The sequence below is a fragment of the Scyliorhinus canicula genome, chromosome 9 (genome assembly GCF_902713615.1).
Source record: "Scyliorhinus canicula chromosome 9, sScyCan1.1, whole genome shotgun sequence".
In the NCBI taxonomy this organism is placed as follows: domain Eukaryota; kingdom Metazoa; phylum Chordata; class Chondrichthyes; order Carcharhiniformes; family Scyliorhinidae; genus Scyliorhinus; species Scyliorhinus canicula.
Window position 1 is genome coordinate 139067587 of NC_052154.1, and position 21674 is coordinate 139089260.

The 21674-nt window shown below is 54.9% G+C and overlaps 1 protein-coding gene across 5 annotated transcripts in view; it reads right to left on the reverse strand.

Annotated features, from left to right (window-relative positions):
- Nucleotides 1–21674, reverse strand: part of ppp1r32 (protein phosphatase 1, regulatory subunit 32) — a 282513-nt gene that overhangs the window by 158722 nt on the left and 102117 nt on the right. For all 5 annotated transcript variants that reach the window (XM_038807694.1, XM_038807697.1, XM_038807698.1 and 2 more), the window contains exon 8: nucleotides 13864–13976. In XM_038807694.1, the coding sequence (XP_038663622.1) occupies nucleotides 13864–13976 (113 nt within the window). The remainder of the gene's footprint in view (nucleotides 1–13863; nucleotides 13977–21674) is intronic.

The following is a 21674-nucleotide window of genomic DNA, read 5'->3' on the forward strand; positions in this document are numbered from 1 at the left end:
GAAATCGGCTACATCTGACTTTTGCTGTTATACTGTGCAGCACTTAGGGGATAAATGAGCAGGTAGAGATTCTGCATCGTATCACTGGGCGGTGGCCTCTTATTCGCTCACCCTGTTATCACTTCAGCACTTCAATAGTCTGGACGCCATGTTTAAAGAGCCCCCAGTGCCCAGAAAGCATACTTCAGAGTTTGCTGGGAAGTCACTGCTGCCAGGCGTAGGAAATACTCTACAGTGGCGGCCCACCACAATGTACTGTACCTACTGTCTGGCCGAAAATCTACAAGCAAGGTCTCAATGCAGCATGGGTGGTAGTGGCAGCAGTAATGGTCCACACCTCACAAGCCTCCTCAAAACCCATGATGACCTTTAGTTCTGGCATCCCTCCACCCACCTGGGGTCTCTCCCTCATGTTGCCCTGAAGAAGAGGAGGGCGGCACCGATGCACAGTGGTTACTTCAGTTTAATTATTTAGAGACATTAGGCGCGATTCTCCGCACTCACGACGGGGCGGAGAATAGCGGGCGGCGCAAATTTTACGGCGACGCTGTTCCGACGCCCTCCCACTATTCTCCCCCCCCCCCCCCCCGACGCCCGCCCCCGACACGAATCGCTGCTCGCCGTTTTTTTACGGCGAGCAGCGATTCTCCCCTGGCCGATGGGCCGATTTCCAAGGCCTTTACGGCCGTTTTCACGATTTTTAATACACCTGCTATACCAGTTCGTGAAAACGGCCGCAAAGTGCCGTTCTGCACAACCATGCCACCGATTGGAACGGCCGCACCACGGTGGGCACCGATCGCGGGTAGCGGGTCCGATTGCCACGCACTCTTTCTCCCTCCACCGCCCCGCAGGATAAGTCCGCGGGGCGGCTTAGGGGCATTACAGACCGCGCATGCGTGGGTCTGATGCATATGCGCGGATGACGTCATCCGCGCATGCGTGGGTTGGCTTCGTCCAATCCACGCATGCGTGGCTGACGTCATCATATGCGTCAGCCGTCGCTAACTTTGGCGCGTGGGCTTAGCGAAATTCGTTAAGCCCGCGATGCCCGAGTTCACGGGGCCGTGATGCTAGCCCCGACCAGGGAGCAGAATCGGGTCCCGGGAGGGGGCGCGGAGGCTGCCGTGAAACACGGCCGGTTTCATGGCAGCCTTCACGACTCTCCGCCTTTGCGGAGAATCGCGCCCATTGCGTTCAGTTTATGGAGATGATGTACTTAATGGGAGGATCCAAGGGTTGAACCAGTCAGGTGTTGAGTTCAGAGTTTTAGCTTGAGGCTGGAAGGCAAGCTGTGACGTTTCTGAGGAAATACAGCTAGAGATTCTGCATTGTTCTGACAGGTTTCAGGTCTATCTTTTCAACAGTCTCAAAAGACATCTCTCGGCAGCCAGTATTCCTGAGAAATGAAAATCGCTGATTGTCACAAGTAGGCTTCAAATGAAGTTACTGTGAAAAGCCCCTGGTCGCCACATTCCGGCGCCTGTTCGGGGAGGCTAGTACGGGAATTGAACCGTGCTGCTGGCCTGCATTGCTCTGCTTTCAAAGCCAGCTCCTTAGCCCTGTGCTAAACCAGAGTGGTAACTATATTTAAAAGTGGATGGGGTTCTGAGTTAGTTCTGTTGTTAAAGCGGAGATAAAGATAGCAGTTCAGGGTTATTGTGCCTCTGCATTGATTAGCATTGTAAGAAGTCTTTGAACACCAGGTTAAAGTCCAACAGGTTTGTTTCAAATCACGAGCTTTCAGTGCTCACCCCAGTACAACGCCGGCATCTCCACATTGTGATCAGCATTGTTTAAGGGGTAATTGTGAGCTGTCTTCTTGTGTGATGTTAAAGATTTTGGGCGCAATTCTCTGACCGCCCCCCCGCTGACTCTCCAGCCCAGGCTGGCACGGGTTGGCGCACTGATTCTCCGGCCCGCATGGGCCAAGCGGCTGTCAACAAAAAGCCAAGTCCCGCCGGCGCCGTTCTAACATCCTCTGAGCCGGCAGGACCTCGGCGTTGAAGGGTCCGGGGGCAGCCTGTGGGGGGGAAGGGAGGGTCCGACCCCGGGGGGGGCCTCCGTAGTGGTCCGGCCCGCGATCGGGGCCCACTGATCGGCGGGACGGCCTTTCTGCTCGTCGACCTCCTTTCCTCCGTGCCGGCTCCTGTAGCCCTGCACCATTTGGCGTTGGGGCCGCCGCGGGGAAGAAGGTCACTGTGCTTGCGCTGGTTGGTGCCAGCCCAACTGAGCATGCGCGGACCCCTGGGTTCAGGCCGCTCCAGTGCCGTCCTCGCCCCCTGTGGGCCACAGAATGGGGTCCCGGAACGGGCGCCGATGCCGGAGTAAAACACTCCCGTTTTTACTCCGGCGTCGGCACTTAGCCACCTGTTGGGAGAATCCCGCTAAATGTAATACTGCATTCATAAAGTTTGCTTTAATGTACCATATCCCTATTTTGCGTGAAATCACGCCTGGATAAGGGATCCTTTCCTCACATTCTTAGAAAATAAAAATTAAAATTAAATATTTGGGCTTCTCTCCAGTATCCTAGCTACTGTTGAGTTCTGGTCTGGGATCTTAATAACAGCTCGATACAATGGAGCACTGAGTGCCCGTGAGTGCAGTCGATAGTGGCCTATACCTGTGGAAAACCAGAGATCTGCTCAAATCCCATTACTCTTAATTCCTGGCTTGTCTGATATCGATTGAAAGGACGAGGCTCATGAATATTGCATCCATGACCTCGTGGGTGAACTTGTGTGCAGAGGATTGCAAAGTTCACCAGAGGTCGCCTGTGGAGCCCTGAAAGGAGCCACTGGCATAAAGATTGAGCGCCATGGTCACTTTCAGTAACAATGGCAGTGGATGCCCTCCACGTCTCCTTGGTGCCACATCTTGCAGCATTTGGCAGGTGTGACCATCCAGTTCCCTGGACATGTGTAGTCTTCAGTGACACTGGTTCTCAAACATCCATAGGTGGCAAGCTCTGTCTGTCGACCCTGGGTCCAGCAAGGCACCTAGGAGTGATGACTTTGTGGGTTTTATCATCTGCTTGCAGTGCAGGTCCTGCCACCCCTTCCTCTTGATGCTTCTGCTCCTGCCTTTGGTGACCCAAGCACCACCATTGATGTCCTTGCTTGCATGCAGGTGGGGCAAGACACCACACCACCCCTTCCCCACACCACATGACCGATTGGTGACAGCTTTCTCCATTTTATTGCTCGCTGAACTCTCATCTCAGGCATGGTCCTAACCTTCACTCCAAAGTCTTGCTCTCACCTTAGCCCATGGGGGCATCGTGTCGACAGGGACTTCAGCACAAAGCCAAGGATTAGGAGCGCTATCCTTGGGCAGTGTGCCATGGCCTCCTTTCTAAGGCATACCGTTGCTTGTCCAGTTTGACAAGTACAGTCGCATCATAGCAGTCATAAAATACGGACGACCACATGCCATGCTGAGCAGTAATCATAGCCCCGCCTTGAATATGCTGCTGTTCAGACTTCACTGTGACCCCGATCCAGCCGTCCCTCGGCCCATCCTGAATATTCGCTAGAGCTCTAGAACACGAGTGCTAGAACAGCTTGAGTGCACTCACCTCAGAGCTGCTCTCGGGGTTCTGCTCGTCAGGTGCACGTCTCTTTAAACCAATCGTACACCGCACCATTCTGACATCACGTCTTCGAGGATGGTTTATCTAGCATGTGGGTATGATTCCAGTGTATGGACCCGATAATAATATGCGAATGTTGAACTGCGGGTAATGTGGCTCGCAACTGACAGAGGGGAATGGATGATCATGTCCTGCATTTAGGCTGCTGGAAAATGCATCTAAGGCCTTCTGGAGATATGTTCCGCTCGGTCGATCAAACCAAAGCACTGTGAAAGGGAGCAAAAAATCCCAGCCAATGTGCTGAATATTGCTCTTCACAGAATGGTGATTTTGGTGTTTATTGTTATTGAGGCCAGTGCTCGGAGATAGAATCATCGTCCATTGCTGAAAAGTAATATCACCATCAAGTACTTTCAAGTCAAGTTTGGTTTGATTCAGTAATTGGTGATTTTGTATTCTTAACGTACGAATTGTGTTATTTCAAACCAAAGAGGAACAGAATGTGAACATTTATGACCAGAGTACACAACAAAGGCTATCATTATCGAACAATGGGCAATGAAGCAAGGGTTTCAAGCACCCTTTCCTTTTATGTCAAGAAGTAGAAAATAAAGGAGAATGATTTGGAGTAATCAGGGCCGGCCCAAGGCACCAGCAACTGGGGCAGTCGCCCGGGGCGCCATGTGCTAGGGGGCGCCAGACTCGGGTCCCGCGCATGCGCAGTTGGGCCGGTGCCAAATGCGCATGCGCGGTGGCCGCCCTCCCCCAGGGCGGCCCCCTCCGCCCCCCCTCCTCGCCTCGGGCCCGCCCCCCCCCTCGGCCCCGCCCCCCCCTCGGCCCCCCCCTCGCCCCCCCCCCCTCGGCCCCCCCCCTCGGCCCCCCCCACGCCTCGGGCCCGCCCCCGCGCCTCGGGCCCCCCCCCTCGGCCCCCCCCCGCCCCCCCCTCCGCCCCTCCGCCCCCCCTCGGCCCCCCTCCCGCCCCCCCGGCCCCGCCCCCCTCGCCCCCCCCCCCTCGGCCCCGCCCCCCCTACCCCCCACCCCCCCTACCCCCCACCCCCCCTACCCCCCCCCCGCCCCCCTACCCCCCCCCGCCCCCCCCCCCCCCCGAAGGCCGCCGAAGTTCAGCTTGCCCAGGGCGCCAGCAACCCTAGGGCCGGCGCTGGGAGTAATGGCTATTTTTTAATTCCAATTTAGGGAAGAGAAAGTAGCACATATGATGCTTGCAAGGTTAATGGCTGCACTTCCATCCCAAGCAAGGCTGGGCCAGTGATGGGGAAGCAGAAACACATCAGGGAATGGGTGGAAAAGCTCTAATTTACAGCTTCTGCTCTGATGGTGAATGGTTTTTCAAGAGGTGTTTGCCAGTTCAATGTAGTCGTGGAATTAATAGATCTGTTAAATCCATGTTGCTGGGGTGGAAGGGAACGTCACAGTCCCATCACTTTCTGAAAACTCCAGTGCAAGAGTGCAGATTAATTATGATGCTGTGGTTTGCTTTTGATTCTTGTCACCCAATCACAGCTGGTGTCAGGACAAAGAAGGTGGAACTATTTTAAAGTGAATCCTTGCCCACTTCCCTACCTTTCATATTCTGGTCAAATCAGAATCTGTAGTGGCACCATAAAGGTTCTGGCATGGCAGCAGCTAGAGCAATCAGGGACTGGTCTTCGCAAGGGGTGACCTTAGGGCACATTACCTATGGTCCGCTCAACTAAGGACAATAGGGCCTTCTTAGCCACTCAACCCGGACCCCTCATAGTATTATGCACTTCAATTAGGTCTTCCTTAGCCCCTTCTGTTCCAAAGAAAACAACCCCATAACAACACTTGCATCTACCCGGCAATGTGGGAAGTTGCCCAGGTGTGTCCTGTACACAAGAAACAGGACAAATCCAACTCAGCCAATTACCGCCCTATCGGTCTACCCTCCATCATCATCAAAGTGATGGAAGGAGTCATCAACAGTGCCATGAAGTGCAACTTACTCAGCAATAATTTGCTTACGAACATTCAGTTTGGGTTCCAGTGTGGTGAATGTAATATATGTGTATATATGATAATTCACACTGTCTTTGTAAAGCGCTGTGGCGCTATCCTACCACTAGGGGGAGTAGCTCTGGGAGTACTCAGGAACTTGTACTGGGCTTCACCCTTGGCTCCGCCCACGACTCCTCCCCCTAGTGCCGCTGTATAAATACCCTTGTCCAGAGTCAGCCTGAGTTCACTACGAGTTCATCAACGGGTAACAGGCTGGCTCTGAAGTAAGTCGATTAAAGTCTAGATTCATATCAGAAACACGTGTCTGGTGAATTGATGGTTCCATCACATAGAACATACAGTGCAGAAGGAGGCCATTCAGCCCATCAAGTCTGCACCGACCCACTTAAGCCCTCACTTACACCCTATCCCATAACCCAATAACCCCTCCTAACCTTTTTGGTCACTAAGGGCAATTTATCATGGTCAAGCTACCTAACTTGCACGTCTTTGGACTGTGGGACAATGTAGATGGCTGCAGTGGTTGGAGGCCAATCATCTCATTTATCTTCTGCTTTTAATAATCTTTATTGTCACAGTAGGTTTACATTAACACTGCAATGAAGTTACTGTGAAAAGCCCCTAGTCGCCACATTCCAGCGCCTGTTCGGGTACACAGAGGGAGAATTCAGAATGTCCAAATTACCAACAGCACATCTTTTGGGACTTGTGGTAGGAAACCGGAGGACTCAGAGGAAACCCACGCAGACACCGGGAGACTCCACACAGACAGTGCCCCAAGCCGGGAATCGAACCTGGGATGCTGGAGCTGTAAAGCAAGAGTGCTAATCACTGTCCTACTGTGCCGCCCACTGCTTCATCAACGACCACCCTTCCATCATAAGGTCAGAAGTAGGCATGTTTGCGGATGACTGTGCAATGTTCAACACAATTCGCAACTCCTCAGATAATGAAGCAGTCCATATCCAAAAGCAGCAAGACCTGGACAATATCCAGGCTTGAGATGACAAGTGGCAAGATACATCCGTGCCACACAAGTGCCAGGCAATGACCATCTCCTACAAGAGAGGGTCTAACCACTGCAATTTGGACATTCAATGGCATCACCATCGCTGATTCCCCACAATCAGCATCCGGGGGGTTACGATTGATCAGAAACTGAACTGTGCTTGCCACATTAATACTGTGGCTAACAGGGCAGGTCAAAGACTAGGAATCCTAAGGCAGCACGGTGGCGCAGTGGTTAGCACTGCTTCCTCATGGCGCAGAGGTCCCAGGTTCGATCCCAGCTCTGGGTCACTATCTGTATGGAGTTTGCACATTCTCCCCGTGTTTGCGTCCAAAGATGTGCAGGGTTGGTGGATAGGCAATGCTAAATTGCTCCTTAATTGGAAAAAATGAATTGGGAACTCTAAATTTATTTTTTAAAAGACAAGGAATCCTATGGCGAGTAACTCACTGCCTGACCCCCCCCCCCCCCCCCCCCCCCCAGCCTGTCCACCATCTGCAAGGCACAAGTCAGGAGTGTAATGGAATACTCTCCACTTGCCTGGATGAGTGCAGCTCCAACAACACTCAAGCTCGACACCTTCACGCACAAAGCAGCCTGCTTGTTTGCTCCCCCTTCCACAAACATTCAAACCCTCCACTACCGACGAACAGTGGCAGGTATGTGTACCATCTACAAGATGCACTGCAGTTACTCAACAAAGTTCCTTCCAAACCCACAACCACTACCATCTAGAAAGACAAGAGCAGCAGATACCTGGGAACCCCACCACCTGGAGGTTCCCCTCCAAGTCACTCACCATCCTGACTTGGAAATATATCACCGCTCCTTCACTGTCGCTGGGGCAACATCCTGGAACTCCCTCCCTGACAGCACAGTGGGTGTAATAGACCTCAACGACCACAGCGGTTCAAGAAGGCAACTCACCACCACCTTCTGAAGGACAATTAGGGATGGGCAATAAATGTCGCCTGACCGGCGATGCCCACATCTTGTAAATTAATTTTTTTTAAATACAGTGGGGTATTCTCCGTTTGCCGACGCTGAAATCGCAAAACACAATTGGGTGCAGAATAGCTTACCACGCCAAAATCGCGGTAGGTGCTGGCTTGATGCCAATCGGGATGCTCCAACATCCCGTAAATGGCATAAATGCGGCGCTTGCCACGCGTGGTAAAAGTACATTAGACATATCAGTCGTGGGTCTGACACCCTATTCTCCGGGGTCTCTGAGATTCACTGCCTCCGATGGGCCAAGTTCACAATGGTGTGGTTCACTTGTGGTTCCAAAATTCGTGAACCTGGCATTGTGGCTGGTGAGCGAGAGAGAGAAGGTACAAAATGGTGTAGAGTGACTGCGGCATGCCGGCCCGGACATCGGCAGGGGCAGGTTGTGGCTGCACAGGCTGGAGGGCTGGCCGCCCAACAGGCCGAGGTGGAGGAGGTGCCAAGGAGGCGCTGCATGAGGCCTCATGTGTACCGGTACAGCCTGTCATTCGAGGACTTGCTGACCGGGCATGCCGTCGGAGATTCCAAATGAGCAGAGAGACAGTGCGGCACATCTGCCAGATGACGGCACACCTGGCACCGCAAGGGTATGGGGGAGGACACCCGCTCCTGGTGACCGTCAAAGTGACGGTCACCCTGAACGTCTAGGTAACGGGGTCCTTCCAGTCGCCCAGTGGTGACTTGTCTGGGTTCTCATAGACCGCGGCGAACAGGTGCAACCGCGCCGTCACGGAGGCCCTATATGCCCAGGCACCTCAATTCACCCAGTTCCATGTGGACCAAGCCTACCAGGATGCCTAGGTAACAGGGTATACTGCCATTACCAGGATGCCCTGGGTCCAGGGGGCGATAGGCGGGATGCATGTCGCCCTACGGGCACCTGCGGATAATAGGCCGCTCTAATAATAATAATAATTGCTTATTGTCACGAGTAGGCTTCAATGAAGTTACTGTGAAAAGCCTCTAATCGCCACATTCCGGCGCCTGTTCGGGGAGGCCGGTATGGGAATTGAACCCGCGCTGCTGGTATTGTTCTGTATTAGAACCCAGCTGTTTAGCCCATTGTGTTAAACCAGCCCTTAACACTAACTGAGCGGTGTACTACTCAATGAACATCCAGCTGGTCTGTGACCATCAGCTGTGTATCATGCACGTCTGTGTCCGATACCCAGGCAGTGTACACGACTCCTTCAACATGGCACATTCGGTGATTCCTGACATGTTCGAGGGGCACTACCCCTGGCCAAGGGGTTGGCTCCTGGGAGACAGGGGTTACTCGCTGCAGGCTTGGCTGATGACACCTATCCGGAAGCCACAGGCCGAAGCGGAGATCTGCTACAATGACGTCCATACAACAACCAGGAGTGTGAGCGAGCGGTGCTTCAGCCCCCTTCGGGGGACGGAGGGGGGGGGGGGGGGGGACGGAGGGGGGGGGGGGGGGGGGGGGGGTGGCTGGCCAGGGTGTTGCGGTCACCACATACCAAACCCACATGCTCCCACTTCCCACACCGCCAGACCGCCCGCTTGCACACCCCTCCATTATACATACCTGTGGGGCTACGAGCTGGAGGCCCTGGTTTGGCAGTAACAGCAGGTCTGGTCCATGGAATGGAGGATTATGACAATCTGCTCTGTGATGAGCTCTGGTGTTCCACATCCTCTGACTCATGCCCACAGTAGCAGCTTCCACCTGGGTGATTCCTGCATGCGAGCTGGCCCGTCTATCACACGATCCTGTCGAATCCCTGGGGTGGGGTGCTGGGGACAGTCAGAGCACGGGGGGGGGGCACACATGGGTCATGGGGATCCGATGGCATGTGTACTGGCATGTGGGGCAGGGTGGGGGTTCGGCCCTCCCCTGTGGGGGGAGGGACCGGGTTGCAGGTATGTCACGGGGGGGGGGGTTAGTGCCAGGGGCACAGAGTGGCCAGCTTACACTGGCCATTCTGAGGAGGTTGTGAAGTTTCTTCCGGCACTGCATGCCAGTCTGGGTGATGTTGCCTAGGGCGCTGACTGCCTCTGCCACCTGCGCCCAGGCCCGACCAATGGCAGCGCCTGGTGGCCTTCCTCCCAGGCCAAGGTACAGGGTCATCCGCCTCGCCTCCACGGCGTCCATGAGGGTGTCCAGCTCAGTATCCCTGAACCATGGCACTGCTCTCCTTCCAGCCATCTTGTTGGCTGGGATGGTGTGTGTGTGGGGGGAAGGATCGTTTAAGTCCGGCTGCAGCGTGTGAGCCTTATGTGCGCCAATCACAGATCCTGCGAATCCTGCACGTTTTGTATGGAATTGACTGTGTTCCACATGGCGATGGTGCTAGCCCATTTAAAGCAGCTGAATCGGTGCAGCTGTTCCGCCGTTTTTTCTGTCGTAAAACGCCACTGTTTCCACGCCGTCATCAGCACTTACTCTCAAAATTGGAGAATCCATCCCTTAGTCTCAGGAACGGAGAATCCTGCCACCTGCCTCCCTTGACTCTGAATTTCCAAGCCTGGGGCGGAATTCTCCGACCCCCCGAGATTCGGCGGGGGAATCGCACCGCGCCGGTCGGCGAACCCCCCATGGTGATTCTCCGGCCTGCGATGGGCTGAAGTCCCGCCGCTGACAGGCCTCTCCCACTGGCGTGGTTTAAACCACCTACCTGACCGGCGGGATTGGCAGTGCGGGCGGGCTCCGGGGTCCTGGGAGGGGGCACGGGGTGATCTGACCCCAGGGGGTGCCCCGCGATCTGAGCCCACCGATCGGCCGGCGGGCCTGTGCTGTGGGGGCACTCTTTTTCTTCCACCTCCGCCATGGCCTTCACCATGGCGGAGGCGGAAGAGACCCCCTCCCCTGCGCATGCGTCGGTATGATGTCAGCAGCCTCTGATGCTCCGGCGCATGCGCGGACTTACGCCGGCCGGCGAAGTCCTATCGGCCCCGGCTGGCGTGGCGCTAAAGGCCGTTCATGCCAGGCGGCGGAGTGAGGACCACTTCGGCGCGGGCCTAGCCCCTCAATGTGAGGGCTTGGCCCCTAAAGGTGCGGAGAATTCTGCACCTTTGGGGCGGCCCGACGCCAGAGTGGTTCACGCCACTCCGACACGCCGGGACCCCCCGCCCCGCCGGGTAGGGGAGAATCCCGGCCATGAGATTCCAACAGGAAAACAATTAAATTTAAATCAAAATCCCAACTGCACAGGGATCCCAATCACAAAATAACAACTGTTTCTGTTTTGAATATGTTGGTGCATCACTTGCACACCTCAAAAGCCACCTCCATAAAACAGCAACCCATGTGCACGCGGTGCTTCGGAGGTGCAGTGCTCGATTTATTTATTTTGAAAATAAATTTACAGTACCCAATTTATTTTTCCCAATTAAGGGGCAATTTAGTGTGGCCAATCCACCTACCCTGCACATCTTTAGGTTGTGGGGGTGAGTCCCACGCAGGTACGGGAAGAATGTGCAAACTCCACACGACAGTGATCTGGTGCTGGGAGGGAAACCTGGGTCCTCAGTGCTGGGAGACAGCAGTGCTAAACACTGCGTCACCATTCTGCCCTCCCCTCGTACCAATTTTTATTTTTAATCCCCTGTCACCCCTCACAACTCTCTTTTATCTATCATGAGAAAGTTGGCATCAACGTCCAGGGGCTGGATTCTCCGAGAAATCGGACCGAAGTCGCAAAATGCGATTTGCCGGAGAATTGGTTCCAACGCTAAAATCGGCATTGACTCCGTTTGCGCGCCGACATTCGATTCTCTGGACCCGCCAACTCGACGGAATCGCAGCGCTCACCGGGCAGCTCGCAGAATCGCCTCAAGTGCCCCAACGACCTATTCTCCGGGGCCCCAGCGATTCCACGGACCGGATGGGCTGGGTTTCCAATGGCGTGGTTCTAACCACCTATAAAAATTTGTGAAGCAAGCGTGTTGGCTGAGGCGGCTGAGGGAGAAGGTAGGGGTTGGCGTGGGGGCTACCAAAATGGACACTGGCTGTGCGTTCTGCGGTGGGGGGAGGGCAGGGTTCCTGCCAGGGGAGAGGGAGGGGAGGGGAAAAGGCTGAGCAGTCATGGAGCCCCCGGAATGACGGGACGATGCCCACGCACCGAGCCCCATTATGGCGGCGATCTTGTTGGCCACCCACCTAGGTCCCTAGCTAGACGCCGAGGAAATGGCGTATGCCCCCCCCCCGGCCTCCCCACTCAATCGGTAACACCCACCGGGGGCAACTCCCAAGGCGACAACTTGTGAGGTGCGAACCACATGGCCATGTCGAATAGCTGGGGACGGGTGATGGGGACGGACGGGGTGGTCTGCACGTCCCACCCACTGGGTCTCACCCGTCCAACACCCCTCACGCACAGTGGCCATCACTGAATGCCCCACCCCCACACCCATCAGGCAGAGCTTGCAACGGTGATAACCACTGTTTAATGTGAAGAGGTTTATACAGCCTGTGCCTTAGCCCCTATAACTAAACGGTGCCCTGCACCCGTTCCAACTTAACTGGTATCAAGTTTTCTGGCCTTACAGGCCTTATCACTACGCCTCGGTGGTTTCCCAGATGGTACAGCAGGAGTGGGGGCAGACTGCTGTGACCCCCGCCCTGAGACTAGGGCCCCTGTTGGCGCATACTTCCTGGGGCGGCCAGGCCTGGATGGGGCCGGCTGTTCCTCGGACGTCCCGGGTGGCGTGGTGCTGCCCTGTTCTGCCCGCTGCCCACCAGATGCACCAGGGACAAGAGGGGAGGGGAGTCCAAGGTGCTGCGGTGTTCGGGGACCTCCCCTGCAGGGGTGACCAGCACGAGCCCCAGCATCTCCTCCTCCCTCGGAGTGCCCGATGGCCCCCGGGCTTCTCCATGGGACAGGGGTGCGAGTGGAGCCAAACCCCGAGGCCCCCTCGACACCTGCTGCTGCCAGTCCTGGATACCCGCTCTGATATCAACCAGGGTCTGTATGTTCGCGGCCATGGAGCACAGGGAGTGGGCCATCTCTGAGTGGGACTGTGCCATCTCCCTCTGGGACTGCGCCACCTCATTCTTTACTGTGCAACTGCAGCCAGCACCTGGGCAATGGCGCCGATGCTCTCAGCCATTACCTGTTGGGACTGGGCCACGCTGCAATTTGCAGGTCTTCCGGTCCCCCTCCAGTCTTCTCCGGCTCCCGGCGGTTATGGCCGGACTTCTCCTGGGGGGGGGGGGAATATAAACAGCAACAGTGTTAGACGGCCCGGCGCATGCAGCCCGGGTTTTGGGTCTCTGATGGCACTGGTGCACAGGGCACCCGGCCATTGCGTCTGGCATGGGTGGGTGCAGCCATGTGGGGCAGGGTCCCCCTGGGGTTGGGGGAGGGGTCACATGTGTGTGGGGGTAGGGGGGTTGGTGCCGGGCACAGTGCTGGGTACTCACCCTGGCTGCCCTGAGGAGGTTGTGCAGCTTTTTCCAGCACTGGTCAGCTGCCCTGGCCACCGCCCCAACGGCGCTGACGGCCATGCCTCCTCCGTCCACGCAGGACGAACAATGGTTCCTGCTGTCCTGCAGCCCGGCCCGGGGTATAACACCTGCCTCCTCTCCTCCACAGTTTCCAGGAAAGTCTCGAGCTCCCCGTCCCTAAATCGTGCTGCTGCTCTGCGCACCGCCATCTTGCCTGTGACGGGTGTGTGTGGGGGGAGGGAGAATTTTTAACTTGAGCAGCAGCGCTGCGTCAATGACGGCCGGTCCGTCACGCACTGCTTGACCCACCCATGCTAGCAACTTGTGGGCCGTTGAATAGTTCCACCTGGCGGCCCGATGACGCCGTCGTGAAACACCACGGTCTTCACGACGGCGTCAACACTTTCGTCCCGTTTTGGGAGAATCTAGCCCCATGTTTTTGGATCTTGTCACCGCTCAATGGTGGCTAAGGACAGATAGAACATAGAACATAGAACAGTACAGCACAGAACAGGCCCTTCGGCCCTCAATGTTGTGCCGAGCCATGATCACCCTACTCAAACCCACGTATCCACCCTATACCCGTAACTAAAGGACATAATCTATAATTGCCATGCTGGGGGTTATTCACAGTTCAGATGAACATTAAACATTTCACTCACAATCTGCCTAATATCTCATTGAAATATTTGTGTCAGCTATGGCAGGCTATTGTTTGGAGCCCTTGGAGCATGATGAATGGCTTACTTTTGGAAGAGATTTAAACAAATACTGGGGAGCTGTGCACGTGCTGCATTTCCTGAATACGTTGGTTACAGCACATCGTTTCAATACATAACTTACCGGCAAGTCACCTCGGTAAGCCGATGGGAGATGGTAAGTGATGGGTTTCAGAGGGGAGCCTTCTGTGAAGCCACTGTCCTCCTTTCTGCCCACTGTTTTGTGTTGGGAAAAAACTGTTGATATATAAAATAAAAAGGGAAAGCATGACAGACGGAATGTAAATGAACAAAACATAATGCTGTTTCATCCTATGTACATGTTCAGACCACAAGAGAAGTATAGATGATAAAGGCCATTCTGTCAATCTTGACAGATCCATCAAGAGCACCTCCAATCCCTTTCGAAAATAATGAATGATTCATCGCTTTTTTCTTGCACTTCTTGACATCAACTGTAGTATTTTGAAATGCAAAGATGAAAACTTCATAACTTCATGTTTCGCTGGAGAGCACAGCTGATAATGGAAGTCCCAGTGTGAGGTTTAGCAATACAAGTTACGAATGCCGCAGATTTGTTTCCCAGTGTTTGTGAATTAACTATCTCAGCAGGTGCAGTGGGTTACTACACGATGTCTAACAGGTGAGTTATCTTATGCAGAGATACGAGATAATTAAGAGAGCAAAATGAATTAACCCAGTGCACCAATTTTAGTTAATTGTGAGCAAAGGAGAGTGGGGTAAAGGTTCAAACTAGAGAAACGTTTTTTTACATTGTGGGCTGAAGGGCTTGTACGGTGCTGTACTGTTCTATGACCAATCAAGATATGAAATAGAAGGCTGGATTCTCCAGTCCCCCAGCTGTGTGTTTCTCGGCAGCGTGCCGTTTACTGGTGGTGGGAGTCCGTCTTCCCACCGCTTGTAAAAGGGATTTCCCATTGAAGCCACCCCACGCTGCCGTGAAACTGGGGATGTGTTGCTGGCGGGAAAAGTGAATCGCAATGGCTGTCCTTCCAGCCGAATCTTCAGCGGGACCGGTAGATCGTGCCAGCGGCCAATGGCGAGGTGCTTCTACCACCAGAAAACTCACGGCGGGGTGAGGGTGGGGCAGAAAATTCCACCCCTGGAATCTGTAAAGTGGCTGAGCAGTCCAAGACGCTGGATTCAAATTCCAGCATTAGCAGACGCATGGGTTCAAATACCAGCATGGCTAAAGTTTCAGTTAGTTCACTTTTCACTTCAGAAAACAAACAAATCCGAAAGCTAAAATTTAATTGGACCATTATGTTCCAATCCTCATTGGCTACAGGTATGGTACTGGAGGATTGGTGGACTGCTAATGTTGTACCTTTTTAAAAAGTAGAAAAGAATATACTGAATGATTAGAGGTCAGTAGGTTTAACCGCAGTCGTGGGTGAATTATTGGAATCAGTTCTGAGAGACAGGATGGGCTGTCACTCAGAAAGGCACGGATTAATCAGGGATAGTCAGCATGGATTTGTTAAGGGAAGATCGTGTTTGACCAATTTGAATGAGTTTTTTGTGGAAGTAATGAAGAGGATTGATGAGGGCAGTGCAGTTGATGTGGTCCAAATGTATTTTACCAAGGCTTTTAACAAGGTTCCACATGGCAGACTGGGTAAAACAAAAAAGCCTATGCGATCCAGGAAGGGCAGCAAGCTGGATCCAAAATTAGATCAGTGGCAGGAAACAAAGGGTAATTGTTTATTGGTGTTTTTACAACTGGAAGTTTTTATCCAGTGAGGTTCTGCAGGGCACAGCACTTGGTCCCCTGCATTTTGTAGGATATATTAATGATTTGGAGACGACATGAAAAGTGGCCGCGTGGTTGATACCGAAGAAGATTGCTTTAAGCTGCAGGAAGATATCAATGGATTGGTCAGGTTGGCAGAAAAGTGGCAAATTGGCATTCAAGGGGTTCAAAAAGACAAATGGGAGAATACGGAGAGGTGTAAACTAAGTGAGGGACCTTGGAGTGAATGTTTATATTAAGATGTGGAATATAAGAGCAGCAATATTATGCTGGACCTGTATAAAATATTAGTTAGGCGACAACTTTATGCCGTTCTGGGAGCTCTGGTGGCAGCCATGGAGTGAGTGGTTGCACACAGGGCAGCTCCAGCTCAAAAGCGTTGATTTGAGCTCTTTTTACCTGAAAGCGGGGAAATTTTGACAGGAAAGTGTAGCTGAAGGCGTGGAGGAGAAGTTACCCCCGGGAGTGGCATGTCTGCTGGTTATCAGGCCTGGCAGAAGAAGGTTAAAGACCTGGCCAAGGAACTGGAAGAGACCTGTGCCGCAGCAACAATTGGAAAGGTGGTGGAGGGGGAAGGGGTGTCGCATGCTGGAAAACCCCAGATGGAGCAGCTGATGGCGTTTATCAGAGAGGAGTTCCACCAGCAAGGAAAGAAGATGCAGGAAGATCGATTGAAGGTCATCGAAGGAGCGGTAGCACCCCGGAAAGGCTTGATGGAGAGAGTCGAGAAGTGCTTGGCGGCACAGGGGTTGCAGGTCCAGGAGGTGGAGAGGGCGGTGTCTGATCATAGCAATCGGGTGATGGCATTGGAGGCACAGGTGGGGTTCCTGGGGGAGAGATGGATAGGGGGAGCCTTCGAGCAGTAACTGCCACGCTGGCAGGTGATGCTGGTGAACAGAAGTGAGGTGGGAGAGGTGGCCATGGGGGCTGGCCAAATGGTGGGAGGGGGGTGGGGGATGCAACCTGGCAGTGTTGGCGTAGGAGCAGGGTCATGGATGGAGAAGGGGGGCATCTTGGATGGGCCCGGTAGAGTGTAAAACTAAAGGTGACAGAAACGGAGGGGGAGGATGGCAGACAGTAAAGGGGAGTGGGGCAGCACGGTGGCGCAGTGGTTAGAATTGCTGCCTCACGGCATCGAAGTCTCAGGTTCGATCCCAGCTCTGGGTCACTGTCCGTGTGGAGTTTGTACATTCTTCCCGTGTTTGCGAGGGTTTCGCCCCCCAGCCCAAAAGATGTGCAGGGAAGGTGGATTGGCCACTCTAAATTGTCCCTTAATTGGAAAACAATGAATTGGGTAAATTTATAAAAAGAAAGAAAAAGGAAAGGGGAGTGGATGCACAAGCCTCCGGTAAGGCTCGTAACATGGAACATACACGGTCAGTGCAACGGCCTTGGGTCTTTGCTAATTCCGAAGAAGGGGAAAGACCCACTACAGTGTGGATCCTATAGGCCCATATCACTGTTGAATACAGATATGAAAGTGCTGACTACATCAGTGGCAGGGAGGATGGAAGGATGCATTCTGGGGGTAGTTACAGAGAACCAAACTGGTTTTGTGAAGGGCAGGCAACTTTCCAGTAATATTAGACAGTTACTAAATGTAATCATGACCCCATCGAAGCGACGGGTACCGGAGGTAGTGGTCTCTATGGACGCGGAGTGGCGGTACCCATTCGAGGTTCTGGGAAGGTTTATTTTCGGGGCGAAGCTTATGGCATGGGTGCGCCTGCTTTACTTCGCCCCGGTGGCGGGTGTATGGACAAACGAGACGAGTTCACAGAGCTTCGAATTGCACAGAGTCACGAGGCAGGGATGTCCACTGTCGCTATCATTGTTCGCGCTGGCGATAGAGCCCTTGGTGATGGCCCTCAGGGTTCAGCAGAGTGGCAGGAGATTACAAGGGAGAGTAGGGAATATCAGGGTGTATGCAGACAACCTGCTGCTGTTCATATCAGACCAACTGGAGAATGTGGAGAGAAATATGGACTTATCAGAGAGGTTAGGGGCCTTCTCAGGCTATAAGCTCAATGTCGGAAAAAAGTGAAGGGTGGAATTCTCCGATGGCTGACACTGGGATCGGGAAACGCGATTGGGCGGAGAATATGTTCCGACGCCTAAATCGTGGTGGGTGGATGGGGGGGAACAGGCTGAGTGTCTGTGGTGAGCCTCTATGGGACTGGGGCGGTGCCCAGGCATAGGCCGCCATTACCATGGCCAGCTTGCTGCGCACCCCACTGACCACCCACCTTGGTCCCTGTTCTGCAGAGTGATACTGGCTGTATGGATACCTCCACCCCCCACTTCCGCACCCCACCCTCCGACACATCCTCCCAACCAAGCCGCCACTTACCACCGACCCACCCAGGGCAACGCCCCTAATAGCACTTCGAGGGGTGCTGTGCGTACCCCTGGCGAGGGGCACTGCCAATTGTTGGTACCCCTGGCATCAGAGACAGGTGCCAGGGCCTGAGGCCCCCACGGTGCCGGCCACTGATGCGGTGAGAGGCGTGGGGATGGGGGGGGGGGGGTTGCAGAGTCTGCGGTGCAAATTAGGACCACCATGTATCCCGCTGGATCTGGTTGGGCACGGGGGTTTGCACCATGGTAGCATGTCGACCTTTCAACCCCTGCAGACAATGGATATTGGAATTCAACCAGCAATGGTGGCCTTCGTGCTTGTCGCCACTGCTCTGGGGGGTGTCCTATGGCTGTACAAGCGGGCGCTGCTCAAGGAGGAGGATGAAGCTGCAGCAGCGGAGTCTACCCCAGAGGGACAGGTGGCAGCCGCCCAGGATCGAGAGCCGGCTGCCCAACAGGCCGAGAAGTAGGTGGTGCCAAAGAGGCACACCATGAGGCCTCGAGTGCACCACCTTTCTTTCAAGGACCTGCTGAACTGGGCATGCCATTGAAGTCGGCAGCTGAGCAGGGAGACAGCGCAACATATCTGCCAGTTGATGCCGCACCGGCACTGAGGGGATATGGGGAAGACACCCGCTCCCTGTGACCGTCAAGTTGATGGTCGCCCTGAATGTTTATGCCACGGGGTCCTTCCAGGCGCCAAGTGAGGTCCTGTCTGGGATCTTACAGACCTCGGTGCACAGGGGCATCCATGCCGTCACGGAGGCCCTATATGCCCAGGCGGGGCAATACATTCACTTCAATGTGGACCGAGCCCACCAGGATGCCCAGGCAGCAAGGTACGCCGCCATTGATGGGATGCCCCGGGTCCAGGGAGTGATTGATGAGATGCATGTCCCCCTACGAGCACCTACAGATGACAGGCCGCTCTATACAAACTGAAAAGGGTTCCATTCGATGAGCGTGCAGCTGATATGGGACCATCTGATGTGTGTCACACACGTCTGCGCCCGATACCCGGGCAGTGTGCACGATGCCTTCATCCTGGTACACGCAACAATTCCTGACATGTTTGATACGGCCCCCCCCCCACCCGGCTGAGCGGTTGGTTCCTGGGTAACAGGGGTAATTCATCGCGGTCATGGCTGATGACACCTATCCAGACAAATACAGAGACCCGCTACAATTACGTCCATGCAGCAACCAGGAGCTTGATCGATCGCTCCTGAAGACGTGGTTCAAGTGGCTGGGTCACTCTGGAGAGGCCCTCCAGTATGACACTGGGAGGGTCACCTGCATCATAGCGACCTGCTGCATCCTCCACATGCCCCCCCATACCTCCCCACTCCCAGCCTACTACTCCCTCTGTGATATAAACATATAAACACCTGCCACACTATGGTGTAGGGGCATTGGGTTGGCAGTCACAGCGGGTCTGGTCCATGAGATGGAGGATGATGACAACCCGCTCTGCAGTGAGCTCTGGTGCACCACATTATTTGCCAACGTCCGACTCCTGCCCACAGTAGCACTTTCCACCGTCCACCTGGGTGATCCCTGCATGCGAGCTGGTCATTCCATCACATGGTCCCACCAAAACCTTGGGCTGGTGATGGTGGGGCCAGAAAGGGGGGGGGGGGGCTGCTGGAACCCAGGCCACCCACAGGGTCCACCCATTACCCCCCCTGTAAACGTCTGCCCATTCTACCTCTCCCCACTGACCGCCCCTCGGCCAGCCAAGAAAAGCCCACCCCTCACACCCAGCAGACAGAGCACCAAGGCAGGTTGTAACGGTAGTAACAGGTGTTTAATGTGAATGAACATATACTGATTTGTATCCTAGCCCCTATAAATACACAGTGCCCTACACCCATGCCAACTTAACTGGCTCTTGGCCTTACGGACGATACCAAGGCGATACAGGAGGAGTGAAGGCAGCCTGTTGTGATTCCTGCCCTGCGATCTGGGTCCCCATTGACAGATGTCATCTGGATCGACCGGGTTTGGATTGGCCCGGCTGCTGCTCAGGTGTCCTGGGTGGCAAGGTGCCACCCTGTTGCACCCGCTGCCAACCAGATGCACCAGGGACAAGATTGGGGGGGGGAGGGGGGGGGGGGAGTTCGAAGTGCTTCGGTGTTCCGGCACCTCCTCTGCGGGAGACACCGGCACAGGCCCCATCACTTCCTCCTCCTTTGGGGTGCCCGATAGCCCCTGGGCTACTCCATGGGACAGGGGTGCAAGTGGAGCTATTCCCTGCGGCTCCCCGTCACCTGACGCAGCCAGTCCTTGAGGCCCGCTCTGGTCTCGACCAGGGTCTGCATGCTCACAGCCCTGGACCATCTCCTCTGGGACTGCACCACATCATGATCTGACTGTGCCACCACCTTCTGGGTTTGTTACATCAACCAGTGACAGCGCCACCTCCCTCTGTGTCTGCGCCACATTGCCCACCGCCTGGGCAATGCCACCGATATTCCCAGCCATGGCCTATTGTGATCGGGCCACGTTCAGGAGCTGCGATTCCCAGGTGGCTGTGCTGGGCCTCGGCCAGCACCTGCACAGAATGTCACAGGCCTTGGACATGCTGATCCACAGCCGAAACTGTCACCCACAATGTCTCCACCGCGGACGCCACCCGTGCGGTGTTGGCCTGGGTGGCACACATTTTCGTCACCATCTCCTGCCGCTGCAAGCAGTTGGACTCCTCCAACTGCGCCTGCACCTGCATGTAATGGTTGCTCCTCATGTAGTCTCTGGCTCTGCGACTGCATCTCAACTTCAGATAGGACTGTCTGCTCCAGAAGCTCAAAACTTGTCTGGACGGCAGCCACTTCCTCGGGTCGGCCTGCCCTCCGACCGTGCGCCCCCTCATGTTCTCCTACTTCCACCTGCTGTACCCGAACAGCTATGTGATGAACACTATAGATTGTCCCAGGAGCCTCTTCACTAACATGCCCAACCAAGGTGAGTGTAGGGTGTTGGAGATAACTGTGACCGAAAATCACTGTCATCCTCTAACTCAAGCTCCGGGGTCTCCTGAGTCTCGGGCGAAGGGCTGGTTGCCGAGCTGCTTCCAGCGTTGGTGCTTGGCTCATGGGGCGGGTCCTGCGATGGCACTGGCTGGAGGCGGAAGACACCTGATGGACTCATCCCACCTCCAGCAGGTCCTGTAAGAGACAAGACAAGGCACATGATTAGACGATGGGCCAGGGGTGGAGTAGGGGTGGGTGTGTAGTGAGGTTGGGAAGTGGTGGTGTGGGGATGGTGCAGGGTGAAGGGGTGGGGTGGTGTAGGGGGAGGGTGGTGTGGGAGTGAGGGTGGTGTGGGAGTGAGGGTGATGTGGGGATGAGGATGGTGTTGGGGTGAGGGTAATGTGGGATGAGAATGGTGTCGGGTAGTGGATTGACACATGTGTCATTGGGAACCGCAACTAAGCGGGGTCTCACTTCCTCGCCAGCGGCCGAGCTCCATCTCGGAGACATTTCTTCCGGGCCACTGACCACATTCAGGGCCCTCTGCTCAGCCATGCTGAGACCGCAGTCCCCCTCCTGTCTCCTCCCGTTCCCAATGCTTATTCGTGGCCTTTTCCTGCGGTGGGGGAGGGGGGGGGATGACAGAAAACCACAGTGTTAGACAGCCAAACTCATGCAGCCCAGAGGGTGGGGAGCTGGTGACCTCAGCGGCCAGGTCACCCGATCATGGCGGCCGGTATGGGTACCGGTATGTGATGCAGAGTGGGATTCGGCCACCCTCCAAGTTAGGGGGGATGGAGTAGCGAGTATATGGGATGGGGATTAGTGCCA